The 14,836-nt window shown below is 34.9% G+C and overlaps 2 protein-coding genes across 2 annotated transcripts; both read right to left on the bottom strand.

Moving 5' to 3' along the window:
- Positions 1 to 177: 177 nt before the first annotated feature.
- On the bottom strand, positions 178 to 5,089 carry LOC140008492 (uncharacterized). Its single transcript, XM_072053005.1, has 10 exons — positions 4,950 to 5,089; positions 3,382 to 4,375; positions 2,994 to 3,078; positions 2,751 to 2,846; positions 2,395 to 2,547; positions 2,201 to 2,308; positions 1,960 to 2,079; positions 818 to 943; positions 619 to 702; positions 178 to 490 (listed from the first exon to the last, which is right to left on the bottom strand). The coding sequence occupies exons 2-10, from the start codon at positions 4,347 to 4,349 to the stop codon at positions 365 to 367; spliced, it is 1,866 nt and encodes a 621-aa protein (XP_071909106.1). The 5' UTR covers positions 4,350 to 4,375; positions 4,950 to 5,089; the 3' UTR covers positions 178 to 364.
- A 1,243-nt stretch (positions 5,090 to 6,332) lies between these two features.
- LOC113696397 (uncharacterized) lies at positions 6,333 to 7,603 on the bottom strand. Its single transcript, XM_027215819.2, has 3 exons — positions 7,319 to 7,603; positions 7,006 to 7,157; positions 6,333 to 6,726 (listed from the first exon to the last, which is right to left on the bottom strand). Exons 1-3 carry the CDS (start codon positions 7,601 to 7,603, stop codon positions 6,333 to 6,335), a joined length of 831 nt encoding a protein of 276 aa, XP_027071620.2.
- Between the last annotated feature and the right edge of the window lie 7,233 nt (positions 7,604 to 14,836).

The raw sequence follows: 14,836 nt of genomic DNA, 5'->3' as shown, positions 1-14,836 counted from the left end.
GGAGGAACCCACTAAACTCCACTGTCCAGGCAATTGCTGACTGAAAAGGAGCTTAGTAGACCTTTAAAGGGGGATCCTCTCACACTCCTGAACCAATGTGGAAAAGGGGAAAGCGGAAAGGGGAAATAGGCCTAAATTATTCGCTACCAACAAATAGGTAATCAGAGCGAGACAGAATTACCTAAAACTTGATTTGCTTAAACTCCAGTCTCCAGTATCAAAGATAACAAAGCAGTAGCGAGCGAGCTCGTAGAGGGGACAGAACGAGTTGTGGCAGGAGATACAAAATGCTCATTGACAGAGGGAAACCATATTAAATACTAATAAGCCAAAGCTAGGGAGCGAAGAACACAACACACTTCCATCATTTTAGTAGGGTCTTCACAATGGACTTAACATTAAGCTTCTTCAAATCCGTATAAGATTGCCCGCAACCAACAAACATGACGGGTGATCCAGAAATGTAGACCATTGAAAGTGCAGCTCCGACCTACACCATGTTACAGCCAATAAATCCAAACATGAAGAGCCACAAAGACAATCTGAAGTACATCAACAATAAGTATAAATATTAAAACCTCGAGCTTTCTACTTAAAACCGACAGCAGAAGTATGTACCTTATCGTCAATAGTATCAAACTTGGTGAGCAAAATCCCATCAATCAGTCGGGGATTTGGAGATGGTGAAAGGTCAGCAAGTTTCTGCAAAGATCAACATGATTAGTCAATATCTAAATGTCTGCACAAATTTCCTCAAAGGTCTTTTATCTGATTATGTGAGGAAAAAAGGACTCATTTTCAAATAGAAGAAACACACCTGATTAAACTTAGACAATTGATCTACAGCATCATTCCCAACCAATGCCTCACCAACAAACAATATCAGATCAGGACTGTTGACATAGATAAGCTTTGAGAGTGCTCGCATCAGTGGCTCATTATCCTGTAAAGCATGAAACATAGCCATTACTGAAACAGCAGTTTACTATCTAATTTTTTCATTTCTCCACGAGGAAAGGTGCAGAGTCTGAAGAAGACATTTGCTTCTCACGCACGAACTACCTACCCACACCAGACAAGCGCTCACCCATAAAGAGCACAAAACAGAAGCAACAAAGTCACTGCCATGTTGGTATAGCGTCAGTCTCAACATTTTCAAAAAAAAAAAAAAAAAAAATCTTGTGGTGAAATTTAAAACCTTCAAAAAATCTACATGCCCCACTTACATTGCGTCTTTCTTTTGCTCTTATTTTGTGTTTCCGTGACTCCTTCAGTTTAAAAAAGTGTAAAGCTCTCTATGAACAAGCGAGCTATAATCCAGTTCCCTAAAAACCAATGGCCCATATGCTAGAAAAGAAAACTATTACACATACTTTCTCCTTTTCAAATCATAAGTCAGGTTGCAAATCATAAGTCCTGTTCAAGGATCTGATGACACTGAAACAACTTTTCTTATTATGACAAACAATGAAAAAGGTCTAGCGAATATGATAAAAACACAAACTTGCCATAATAGTTACAGAACCATCTGCTATTGTTGCGATGAGAATTTTATAGATATGTGAGGTAAATTCCCATTTCCCACTTCCCTCCACTTATATTTCACCAAAGTTTGTCAAACCACACAGAGGAGTATATATGTGCTAATCTTCCACAGTATTTTTGGACATAATTCTGTACTACTACGAGAACATCATCTCATTAAACCAAAGCACAAAAACAAGGATGTCATCCAGTTCACATCCTATTCACAAACATGTGGAATTCAGACAACTGCAAAAGATAAAAGTCACAAGTTCAGAGGAAGCTACTCATAGTAAACACACATATTCTAATACTTTTCCATTCAAAAATTTCCTTATTATCTAAATTGTGTTCTTCAAGAGGAAGAAATGAAAATAATAGATAATGTCAGTTTGATTGGGGGCTTTAACATTTGATCATGTAATAAAGCTTTACCTGCATCCGACCAGCAGTATCAACAAGAACCACATCTGAACCATTTCGAGTGGCCTCTTGTACTGCTTCCTTAGCCACAATTGCAGGATCTTTCTCATACCCCTTTTCAAATATTGGGATCTAATAACAAAGTTAAACACAAATCAGTTACCATTCTAAAACTTCAATCAGATCTCAGATAACAACAGTTCAAATTTGACAATAGAAATGAGAAGGGCCAAAAGTAGCCCCTACAACATACCTGGAGTCTACGGGCATGAGTTCGGAGTTGCTCAACTGCTCCTGAACGGAAGGTGTCACATGCTGCCATCATTACACTGACCTTATGCTGCAGAAGCCAGTAAGCAACCTGTAAAAAAAAGGTAAAAAGCCATGTAAGATACACAGGCCAACACAGCCAAAAACTATCTACAGCAGAGTATCTATAAAATTCACCTTAGCAAGATTGGTTGACTTCCCCACTCCATTGACTCCGACAAAAACAACCACATAAGGTTTGCCTTGGTCCTTGGCAGCATGAACATCCCTCATAATGTCAATGGAGCGTCTAGGAGTCAAAATACGAACAAGAGCCTCTTCCATTGCAGCCTATTTCAACAATTGTAATCAATGCTATTACTTTTTATGGCCACGATAAATAGTAAAAACAAAATTAAGGGCCCTGGGGGCATCAACAAGTAACTCATTCTCTCTTCTCTCCCCAAATGATCTGTTTGTTAATTTACCCAGTTTATGTTTCAGGGGGTATTGACCTAGCATCTAATTGCACAATGGGGATAAGTTGAGAATACCTGCACAGTTGAGGAAATTCTTGTAAAAGATGCAAGCTTTTTTCCCTCAAGACTTGCCGCAACTGATTCACACAACTTTTCAGCTATTTCCTCAGCCTGTAAAGAAACCAGTAACAAGCACATTCAGCGATATATACCAGAGCAGGATTAAGCTGAATAAAACATCACTTTAAAGAAAGATTAAACACACTAACGGAAAAGATAAGTAGGAAAAATAATGGAAAGAGAGAAATATATGCATACCACATTCTTGGTCATTAGCCTATCCTTGAGAGCCTTCAAAGCAGGTTCCAGGTCGGTCTTATCCAGACTTGCCTTCCCAGCAATGCTGAGTTCAAAAGAATAAAAAAAATCAATTTGGATATCCTAACAGCTGATTAAATTAACAAAATGGAAATTCCAACAAATTTACAATGATGGCATCCTCCAGATGAATAAAGCATGACAAATAATTTTACCACATCAACTTCTCTACTTCCTATGTTGTGTTTTTTCTTTCTTATGTTCCTCTACTAAAGTCCTCCATACTTCAATTGAATATTACAAATGCAAAGCTACCTTGTAGAGAAGCACAAGCATCTGGAATAGTATTTAAGGCACAGAAAATGATTAAACAGGAGGCAGAAATTACCTATTGAACATGGTTGAGAACCATCCTTTCTTCTTTGTCTCGATCTTCGCATTCTTTCCCAACTCCTCCTCTTCATCACTATCACTATCACTACTAATAATCTCCTCTCTGTCCATCATACTCTCACCATGCTCCATTGCCACAACAGGAACATTATCAGTCCCATTCTCACTCACTGGATCAGTAAAATCCAACTTTGACACTGGAGGTGAGTCATTCCAGACTCGTGGTTTTTTCTTTAGTTCCTCCTTGGGAGCCTTACTAACCGCGGCAGTGTTAGTTTTCTTTCCACCTTTACCTCCACGCATCTTCTGGAGCTTGTCCTTATCAAAAGCCCCAGTATTGGAACTCCTATTTTCCTTACCATTAACACCACTCGCTACAGTAACTTCCCCATTTGAAACATGTTCACCATTGGTGTGCCCATTTTCATACACATAACTTTTTGTTTTATTGCCATCCTTGTCACCATTTCCATCATCACCGCTCTTTTTTTGATTTCCTCCATCCACACCACCCTTTTGTCCAAGACCTTGCTTCTTACCCAAATTAGCATTAATAGCCTTCACAGGTTGCTTTGATTTTTTCATTTTCTCAGCAAGATCCTCTGCCTCCTTCTTAAGCTGCTGAAACGTATCATCAAAATCATTGTACACCATTCTTGTTGGTTCATAAATTTTCGAGAACTCATCCTTGACCATTTCAAGTAAATCATCCACATAGAGGAGATGGAGAATACGCTGATACACAGCAACGAACACAAGCCCGAGTTCATTATGGAACGACCATTTAAGTGTGTATGCAGCACCAGGTGCATCATAACTGTATGATGCAGAACCCGAGCGCTCCTCCAATAGGCAAGACCTAATCAGGGTCTCAATTGGCGAGCCCCTGAGAGCATTTCCGAGCTCCCTACAAGTCCAGAGGATCAATCCCCCTCTAGTAAATATCAGCAATTGTTCCAACATGTTTCGATTCTATAATCCTCCTACTCCTGCCAAAAAAGATTAAAAATAAAATGAGGATCTGCTATGCTCTAATGAATAAGCATCTACGAAGAATCGAACCTAAGAACTCATGATCATAAAAGGCCATGGAATTAAGGCAAGCACCGATCTCAATTTTGAAATATCAAGTCTTTCCGGCGAAAATTCCCAAGTAAAGTAACAAAAATTCAATTGAGTTACGAGGCAAAAATATCCATCAAACAAATGCTAAAAAATATATATCTCTCTATTCGATTATCATGTTACCCCCAATATTAACTACGCGAAAACGATCAAAGATTAGCAAAAATTGCAAATTCAAGGTGCCATAATTTTGTAGGGATAATAACGGAGGATATCTCCGATGCACTCAATTCGTGATCTGGGTCGGGTATCCGGGTAATCACGGGTCGGATCAAGCCTTAATCAAATTAATTGCACAACAAATCACTAACATTTGAAAACCATATAATTCAAATGGAAACCGGCTAATTTACGAACCATACCTAGATCAGGAATTTAAGATTAAGATGGAAGGAGAAAGCAAAGGAAAGGAAAGGGAAAAGTAAAAGAAAAAAGTACCTGATTTTGCTGTGAATCTGGATAGGGGCTTTGGAACTAAAAAGAGAAGAGGGAAAGGAAATGGGAAAAAGGACAAGAAGATGCACACAATATAAGACTATAAGAGTAGTGCGTTTTGAAACCAACTGCTTGCGGTGGGCTGCCGGGTGGATTCGTTCTGACCCGCGAAAGACAAAACGCGGCGATTGACGAGTCCCATTTGTTTTTATTACGGTTACTGTTGCGTTAAGTTCTTGCGGTGAAAACTGAGAGGCAAAGCAAAGGTAAGAAAGTTTTCTTTGTGTTTGGACAATAAATTATTTACACAAAATTATCTACTCGTATTATTAACAAATTTTTTAATTATTTTTTTATTATCTCGCATGTATTGTATTAAAAAAATATTATAATTTTTTTAAAAATTATCTCAAATAATCTTCGATCCAAACATTATATTTTTCGTCTCGTTGACATATAATGTTGGACTTTTTTCCTCTATTGAACAATACAATAAATTGTTAAATTAGGTCATGAAGTTTGAGATTTTAAAAAATTAGAGATTTTAACTTCACTTCTTAAATTCCTCCTCTACTAGAACATAAAATAATTATGGACTGATGTGACAATTACTCATTAAATTTTCTATAGTATATATAGTACGTTGTCTTTTTAGACTGTGAAAGATCAAGCAGTTTTTGTTCCTTCAGGCTTCAACCATCCCTCCCCCCTCCCGAAAAAATCAAATAGTTTGTAAATAAGAGTAACAAAATTAAGAAAATCACATTCAAAATTGTCTTATTACTCTTAAAAAAATTCTATATTAAGCAACATATGATTTAAACGACAGAAATAAACTAATGGATAACCCACTTTTTTAATTTAATTTTAGGAATTTTCATATTTGCGTCTAACGTTAATTTACAGCCTTTTTTTTATAGGTAGACTCGATTGACACTTTTTCGCTCTCTTGTATTACTACTTAAGACTTGTATTATTGGGAGGAATTCTTATTGTTAGACTCGATATATTGAGACTTTCTCACTTTCTTGCAGTACCACTTGTATTGTTGGGAGGATGAAAATGATGACATTCACTATGATATAATGAACCACTAAATTGGCAACTCCTAGCTCCATTAACTTTTTTCTGTTTTTCTACTGCTACAAACAAGAAATTTGAAACCAAAAATTAGTTTATTACAAAGGCCTGACTAACAAAACCATTGTGCTCCATTCTTCAAAATTTTGTTGTAGTATAGGCTTCAAAATTTTCACTGTAGAAAGTTTAACTAGACTCATCCAAAATTATATGCAACTTCCAAGCCAGTTAAGATAAATCCGTTACACTGACAATATATATGTAACCTCTCCTCTTCAAGAACATATAAAAGTTGGTAAGATGGTCTTAACTTTTAACACAAATACTTGCTATCCAAAACAGTAAGGGAATTTGAGAAATTGCAATGGACAGCAACAGATAATCTCTCTTGGAGGAGTGCTTGTAATCCACTCTTTTCACCTCTGAAATCAGAATTCTCTTCATGGTCTTTACCAAGAACACTCCCATGCAGAAGCTCTCCCACAAGGTAATTGCACAGAAAAGATGATCCCAAATGATCCTAGAAATGATAACTACAGATGCTGCTGTAAAAATGTATCCACCATAACCTACCAAGTCGAGCAACGGAATATCTCCTCCGCCTCCTAGAGAATGCAATGTGGCCCCGAGCAGTAGAACTTGCAATATCCAACAGAGTAATGCAGTTGTAAAATGCACTCCCAAAGCTTCAGGGCTAAACCTACAGTTTACAAACAAGCGTTCATCTTAATATCAAAACTCAAAATTTAATGTCACTGCAATTTTTTTTTTGTTAAAAAGTAATGAATTTATCCGCCAAATCAAATATCATCACAAATTGACTTGAGAGGTTAGTCTTGTCATATGTTTGATGAAGCATCAAAACTTTGGTCTGACGACATATATCATTTTTCAAAACAAGTGGTACTAATATCTCTTTCTTTGCAAGGCAAAATAGTGCTAGTCTAATAGTTGGGGTGGAAAGCTGACTATGACTCACTTTCCATTGATGCCCAAAAAGAAGCCAGCAAGAACCATGCAAGTGCCAAATCCCATCATGGGGATGTATAGATCAGGCGCATTAATATCACAATATGGAGGTTTGTACAAAATTTCACCTCCAACCATCTCAGTTGCTCTTATCCAATGTCCCTATATTCACAATGCAAGGTGGCCAAACAATTAAATTCATCATGCAAGCACTTTGGAAGTATAAATGAATCAAGAAAACATCCCAAGTGATCATTTTGTTTCAAGGAAGGAGAAAGGAATAATCTCACCTCACTGATATATGAACATATTTTTCTACATACCTTGTGCAGAAAAGGAAAGAGAATCATCTTGATTTTATTCTTCACGTAGTCATCGTTCACTTCAAAATAGTATTGGGGATTTGAGAGGTGTCTGCTGACAAAATTGCTTTGAAGAAATGATGAACTTGACCCAAAGATTTTCTCGCCATATGCACCAAATTCATTTTTCACAAGATTGCTTCCTGCTTCGATGAAGACATTTCCTATTGGATTTATGTGCTCGGAGGTCAAGGGTCCAAGCAATATGGTATTGGTATTACTACTAGAACTTGATTTTCCATACATTGCTAGAACAAAAAAAAAATATGTAAGCAGTCTGCTCAAGAATCCAAGCCAACAACAGCTAGCTCCAAAATCTCTACTTCTCAGGTTTCTTTTCTTCCCAAGTTCTTTCTTTTTTTTTTTGTTTTTTCGATCTTTTATTTGGACATGATAATGTGGATGGGTACGAAACTCAAGGACACTGGTGCATGGATCCAGGTTCTGAGAATTCTGAATCTTGACCCACTGGAAAGGAAATAAATATTAAATTCGTTGATTGATTATGTTGCGTGTGTGGCTGATCGATGAGGCTACACTTCTGGCTATATGGACTGCGCACAGGTGTAGCGTGACCATTCTATGTTCTGTACCAATTTACTTTTGGAAGATTTCTTGATGAATTGAGATCTTAATGAGCACTAAAAGATACAAAAAAACCCATGAAAGCACGCAACTAAAACAAAGATTATATCTATAGAAAGTTAATGCTTTTAAGAACCAGCAAATGGAGATGAAAATGGGATTTCAAGAAATTGTACAGAAATTTTATCATTCTGCCCTAAAGAGAGGCTAATTGATAACGAGTCCATATGACATGTCGAGCATGTTACGATCCAATATAGAAGTTTCCAAGATAATGGTATGACGCTTGTGCGAGAGCCCACCAGGCCGAGTCTGGGTATCTTTGATTAGGATCTTTAGATCCTGGTTCAAATGGATAGAGGGTGGGTTATCTTTTTTGGATTTCTTTTTAATTGGTCTGTATACTTAAATATGTATTATAGGTGTTAAATTTTTACAAAGGTAAAATTAATTTAAAAAAATGTATAAATGCAAGGAATGGAGGGTGGTAATTATTAGTGTATGTATATATATATATATATATATGATAGATTGAAAAAATTTAAATATGTTAACGAGTATCCGTTGAACGTCTTTAGAAAATTTTTTTTTAATCTCTCATGTTACATATAGATTGAAGATTTGTATTTTTTTTTTTTTAATCTTTCATACCCTCTTCATGCTCTTGTCATTCCCAACTGTTAGGTACGGTGCAAAAAACTCTAGCAACCAAAATCTGATTTGAGCTCTATGGCTTCTCCTCAGTGATTAGGGGTTTGATTTCTATCTCTATCAGATTTGTAAATATTCTTGCAATTTGACAGGACAACAGAGAATGGTAGCCTTATGCATCTTTGTCATTACAAAGCTTGCTTAATGTATAAATTCGCATATGTATAGAAAAAACTTATTTTACGGTATTAATTAACAACTGCGACTTAACAAATTCCCATTACGTTTTTTTTTATCCCGTTATGCTTTATAACACTAATGTTGGAATTTAATTCTACATCTATTTATACTTTTAACCTATAGAATTTTTTTGTGAAAGTTATACGCTTATACTAACCTCCTCTCTAATTTTTGTAAAAGCTGGGAATGTTCTCTTTCAATTTCAAAGTAACATAGACCTTTTTTATCAATCAATGCATTCCATCCAAGCAGCTTTATAATGAGTTTTCAGTTTACAATTTTACCCCCTACCCTTCGTGTTCATCTTCTTCATGTCTAGCAAAAGAAAATTATTCAATATAGAATTTTAATTCTTCCCAAAAGGAAGGAAAGTAGAGAAAGAAAGCTTTATTCATGTAGTTTGAGGCCCTTCAATATTTGGGATATGATTTTAGGTTTTGTATTTACACCTATTAAACTAAAGAGATATGCATCTATATCCATTCCTATAATGGATTCGAATAAAACGAAGTGTTTTCAACCATACATGTATCAAATCCTCTTAACCTAGGGTATATCTCAACCCATATAAACATGAATATTAGATTATAGAATTAAGACATCAATTTCGTGACAAATGTAATGCATAAAAAAGCATTGTGAAATTTTTTTTTTTTTCAAGTCAAAGCTTAACTACAAAGGGGAAGGAGGAAAGGCTAGGGTTTCAAAATCAAATTAGGGACTTCCAATTACTGGTCTAATCTCCCTATCAGTTAAATTGATATTAAATATTTGACTTTACTCTTCACAATACAGCCCCTTAATCTAAAAATAAAAGATAAAATCGATGGAGGGCCAATTTAAATGACTATATAAACAATTAGTGTCATTAATTTTTTTTAAACCATAAGTTTTTAAGAAAAGAAAAACTAAAGCCAGCCTCTCTTCTTAATTTCCTTTGAAATAATTACTTATTACTTTTAATAGCATTTGGGGACATTGAAGTGAATTTATGATAAAACTAGCTAATATTCTTCACTTGATTAGGGGTATGGCAAGTTTTTGATGTTGTCTAACAAACAAGAGAGGTGGTTCCTTCAAGGAGACCTTGTTATTATGGTTGAAATAAAGACTCTAGAGCTTAGAGATTCTAATTTCTTAGTTCAAATCCCTCTTTCTAAAAAGTGTAGTCCTTGTTATTATAAAATCAAGAGTGGAGGTCTTTAACTTCTGCAATAACCAAAGAGGAAGTTAGTAGTGTAATTTACCCAACTTTTTATGAATTATTGGGCGAACCCTTTTAGTTATTTGATGGTGTAGATCGAGCAGATTCATTCATGCATACCTGGAACGCGAAGAAGCTAATTTTGAAAGACTATGAGCTCTAATGGAAAACTCAGAAATTCAAGAAAGTTTTGGTGGCAAAGTCAACCTCGTGCTATAAATATGCAGCGCAACAGCAAAGCAAGCTTGGAAACTCTGTCCACAAAAGTGATCAGCCTTCCGGACCTTCGGTATTGCTAAACAAACCAGAAAGCCGAATGGCTTTTAGGTTAATAGGCCATCAGATTACACCACCATTTGTGGCTACACCATTTATTCTATCATGCAACAGAATCGAGCATCCTTTTCAGAACTTTAAGATGTTCAAACTTCCAAGATTCAGGGTAAAGACTACCTAGTACGAATATGTAATGTGATGCCATTTAAAGAACCAAAAAAAAAAAAAAGAAAGGAAATTTTTACCATACAGTATTTTAAAGCTAAGGAACTTGGACTCATTCCACGTTTCTTGAGATATGAGCAAAATGACATTAAGAATATCAAACTACCCAACTGTGCGCATTGAAGAGAAGTCACTGCTAACTTTATCAACATGCCAGCCGGGGGACAGAAAGGTATTTACCTATTGGCTAAAAGATTATACTGCTTGGATCCTATCTTGTACAAAGTATTCTCATTGCAAACTACTAAAAAAATAACTTGGAATTATAAATAAGCTGGTCAAATTCGCCGGTGCCGTAGCAGCTGGGAAATTAACGTGCCTCTATATCTCTGGGATCGTCCAACGATTCTTCTACAATTGAGTATACGCTGTAGAGATCAACTGATCAAGGGGGCACATGCCATCTATTAGACTAAGTATTTTTTAGAGTGTATCTACTCCACTCGATCTTATGCCGTCAATGAATAAGATTTTATTAGTTGTTACGCGTTTGATATATACCCGCCATCCATATTTTGCTTTTGCAGAATTTGTTTTTAATTTTTTGGAGCTATGGAGCACTTGAATAGGAGTTTCTAATAAATGTGGATTTGATATGATCGAAGGCTTCAAATCTGCTTCGTTAATGTTTCTTTAGGTTAAAAACCATGTATATCATGTTAAATACTTGAAGGAAAATGCTGGATGTGCAGCGCATCTATGACGAGTATCATGGTGTTATTTCTAAACTAATATTTAAAAAAGTCTTTTTCTAGTCCTAAAATAAGTATAAAAAGGGGGGTTAATGGTAAAATTCTAACATTATCACCTATCTCTGAATTGCGTATATTTTTCTAATACTATAGACAAGACAACCCTAATCCCACCTCTTATTCGGTATCTTTTGAGTACATAATACGGTAGCCCTTTAAAATATTTGAAGGACAATATAAATTCACTTGGGATCCTCAGTGACATGTTTTCTATGCCAATCTAATGCCACCAATAGTGTTGCGCCAAATGTCATGTTATTATTTAAACTTGCGTTAAACCAAGCCAAGTTGAATTATTAAAAAATTAAAGTGTAAATAATAACAAGACACTTGGCGCAACACTATTGGTGGCATTGGGTTGGCATAGAAAATATGTCACCGAGGATCCCAAGTGATATAAATTATTGTCAAATCTTGGTTTGATTCTAATAGACTTGACATTAATGAACCATAATATTCGCTTAATGTTAACAATAACAACTTTAACTCCTAAGTAACTCTCTTTCTCCAACTTTTCTCTACTTCTTCTCAATAACCACTTCAGCTTCTAAGAAACTCTCTTCTCAAACTTTTCTCTACTTCTTCTCCTTTCTTTAATAAGAGAAAATCATTCAAAAAGTCACCAACATTTCATCAAATGAATTTTTTTATCTTTCGCTTTAAAAATGTTAATTTTAAGTGATCACTTAAAAATTCAAATTAATAAAATTTAGTCACAACTTAAGTTTTCAATCACTTTTTAATATGAAATCACTATGTGTCTGATATGAGTCATTTTTTATGTACCAAAAAGTCAGATCTCATTTTTTTAGTAACAAATGAATATGAATTGGGTCAAATTCCACATTTTTAGGAAAAAATGAATACCGTCCGGATTATATTCTACTTTTTTTTAAGGGTAAAAAAGAATATAGGTTGCACTACTTGTTTAATTACAAATGAGATCTAACTTTTTTGCCCCTAAAAGAATAACCATATATGGATCATGCAATAGATTCGAGGTAAATAATGGTCAAAAACTTATACTGGAACCAAAATTTACCGATTTGATACTATTCTAAAAGTGAAGGACAAAAAATTTCATTTGATGAAATGTAAAGGACGTTTTAAATGATTTTTCCTTCTAATAAAATCTCTTCTAAGTTTTCTTAGTGAGTTTTTTGTTTCTCCTAGGGATTCCAATGAGAATTTTCTGCTCTTCTAAGTATTCCTATGTATTTTTTTTTGGATCTTAGATCTATCTCGACAAATCTCATTATCATTATTAGAACTTAAAACTGTTGATTAATAAATCTACCGATTATTAGAACTTAAAATTGTTGATTAATAAATCTATAGCAATTGTAACATATACAGAAGGGAGTTGCATCAATTTATTTTTTTATTTTTTAAATATAAGTGAGAGGTTTGGAACCCGAAACCTCACATTTATACTTCCTTCATTGTATTATCTAGCCCGTCCCTCCTTCCAAACTGCTGCAATTTAGCTGTTAGAAGACAACTTTGAAATTTCTTATATTTTTTAGATCTGCTCATAATATTTTGGATCTATTGTATTTGTTAAATTATAGATATGTAATTTCTAATACACATTGGCAATAGATCAAATTGTGCTGGACGATTTTCAATAATTTGTTAATGACTTTTGCTTTTTATAGATAAAAAAAAATTGCTGCCCCTCGCAGGTAGTCCGATTGGTTCCGTAACTTGATAGTTACTAGCAAATCTCGTGATCGAGCCATGTGTGCTATTTTGCTATATATCCTTGAGGCAAGGTTCTATACGGTTTTAGAGAATTAATTTGCCTGAAAGGCTGGGATACCCTTAAATGAAAAAAAAAAAAAAAATTTGCCGAATGTTCATTAGAAGTGCGATTTGTTTTAGTAGTCGGTACAAAGTAAATTATTATTGGTGGAAGGGCTTCTCTAGACTCTAATCCTTACTATCAAGGTAAATTTAATGTACAAGGAAGCGTGGGCATCCCGCACGATAGGTTAGCATCACGTCTGGAAAAAAGCACCAAATACAAACCGCTCCACCCAAAACCTACCAGTTCCTGGTTGACTTATTGTGACAGATATCAACAATGTCATGGTCAATCTTATGCTTTTTTTTTTTTTTGGGTTGAAGGAGGACAATCTTATGCTACTTGCAACAAGAAAGAATTGATAAAAACATCTATCACTGCGGATTTATATAACAACCGCTTCATTCATCAGTGTGGAGTCAAGTATTATAAACATATGGGTAGAGGTCAAAAGTCTGTGTAGTTTTTGAACATCATTCCCTATACCATCCTTGGATCTAATAATGAACATGGGATCTTATCATCTTAAAAAGCCAAAAGAGAAGTTTCCAGGACCATTCCACTGAAGTTTTCTTTTCAAAGCAATAAATTGTGAAGCTCATGCTGTTTGGGATCGAATGACATAAAAGAATGGATAAATCAGGAAACAAAATCTCGGAAATCTTGCCCAGATTCCAGCTATTCCATTGGCATTTCGTAGTTTCTTTTTCCTTTGCATATTTTTGATACACCAAAAATGGAAGAAGAAGGAAGACAAGACTCAACAAGGACAACTGAACACAGTGGAATACTTAGCAACGACTCAAGCATCTGAACTTGACATGTTTTCATAACTTAGGAGGCCAAGATTGCAATACTAAATTTTGAAGGGCTTGATTAGGGCATTTGCACATTCTTGAGGCTTTGTTGAAATTGACACAAGAAATATATGAATGGAAAATTAAATTAATGTCAGAGTTCTTGAAGGATCCCATTTATTCTTTCAGCTTTATCGCAATAACAGCAGAATACCAAAGTTAATTTCCAGTTTTGATGGGAAATGAAATGATTAACCTGTGCCTCACAAATATACACAATGTAGACTTCAAATTTCAAAATGTTGCAGCCTGCTTGCTCAAATTAATTAGATTTAAATTACAAATTATGGATGTATTGATGGCCTTAATTCCTTCCACTTGGTTGCCAAATCCATTGTCAAAGCATGCAAGTTTCTAATGAATTGGTGGGATCAGATGTTGTAGCAGCTTGCAAAAGCTATCAGGCGTACTAGCTCTTAGCAAATACAAATGAAACTATATCAAATACATTGCCAAAAACAGAACCAAGTATTGATAAGTAGCCATGCGCAGATGCTTAAAATTGAAGTAGCTTTTATGTTTTGCACACAATTTGGGAAGAAAAGGTCAAGCTAAAGAACCCAAATTATCCATAATGCAGCTTAAATAAGAAATGGACGAGTACGATAAGGCAACGGATCGTCTGTTCCATATTCTGTGCCACTCTCTGTCCCACTTTTTATTATATTAATATTTCTCTTACATAAATATCATGTTTTAGTTCTTTTTTGTTTCTTTAAGATCCAATAACTATTAATTGAGTAACACACAAAATTTAACGAACTCAAAAAATCAAAATGCATAAAAAATGAGATTTTTTATAAATTTTCTGCTATATTTTTTAATTTTCTATTATATATTGCTTTTTTGAAGCTGCTGTATTTATTTTTTACTCAATTAATA

The sequence above is a fragment of the Coffea arabica genome, chromosome 6c (genome assembly GCF_036785885.1).
Source record: "Coffea arabica cultivar ET-39 chromosome 6c, Coffea Arabica ET-39 HiFi, whole genome shotgun sequence".
In the NCBI taxonomy this organism is placed as follows: Eukaryota; Viridiplantae; Streptophyta; class Magnoliopsida; order Gentianales; family Rubiaceae; genus Coffea; species Coffea arabica.
Note: the sequence above shows the minus strand (reverse complement) of the source record. Positions and strands in the feature narration are given on the sequence as shown.

Excerpts from the sequence above, each read along its gene's own strand:
- LOC113696397 (XM_027215819.2), bottom strand. The coding sequence starts at position 7,603 with ATGTATGGAAAATCAAGTTCTAGTAGTAATACCAATACCATATTGCTT. Across the intron at positions 7,158-7,318 it reads TCTTTCCTTTTCTGCACAAG|GGACATTGGATAAGAGCAAC; the intron begins GTATGTAGAAAA and ends TTGTGAATATAG. Across the intron at positions 6,727-7,005 it reads TTTTTGGGCATCAATGGAAA|GTTTAGCCCTGAAGCTTTGG; the intron begins GTGAGTCATAGT and ends TGTAAACTGTAG.
- LOC140008492 (XM_072053005.1), bottom strand. The coding sequence starts at position 4,349 with ATGTTGGAACAATTGCTGATATTTACTAGAGGGGGATTGATCCTCTGG. Across the intron at positions 2,847-2,993 it reads GGCTAATGACCAAGAATGTG|GCTGAGGAAATAGCTGAAAA; the intron begins GTATGCATATAT and ends GTTTCTTTACAG. Across the intron at positions 703-817 it reads AATTGTCTAAGTTTAATCAG|AAACTTGCTGACCTTTCACC; the intron begins GTGTGTTTCTTC and ends TGATCTTTGCAG.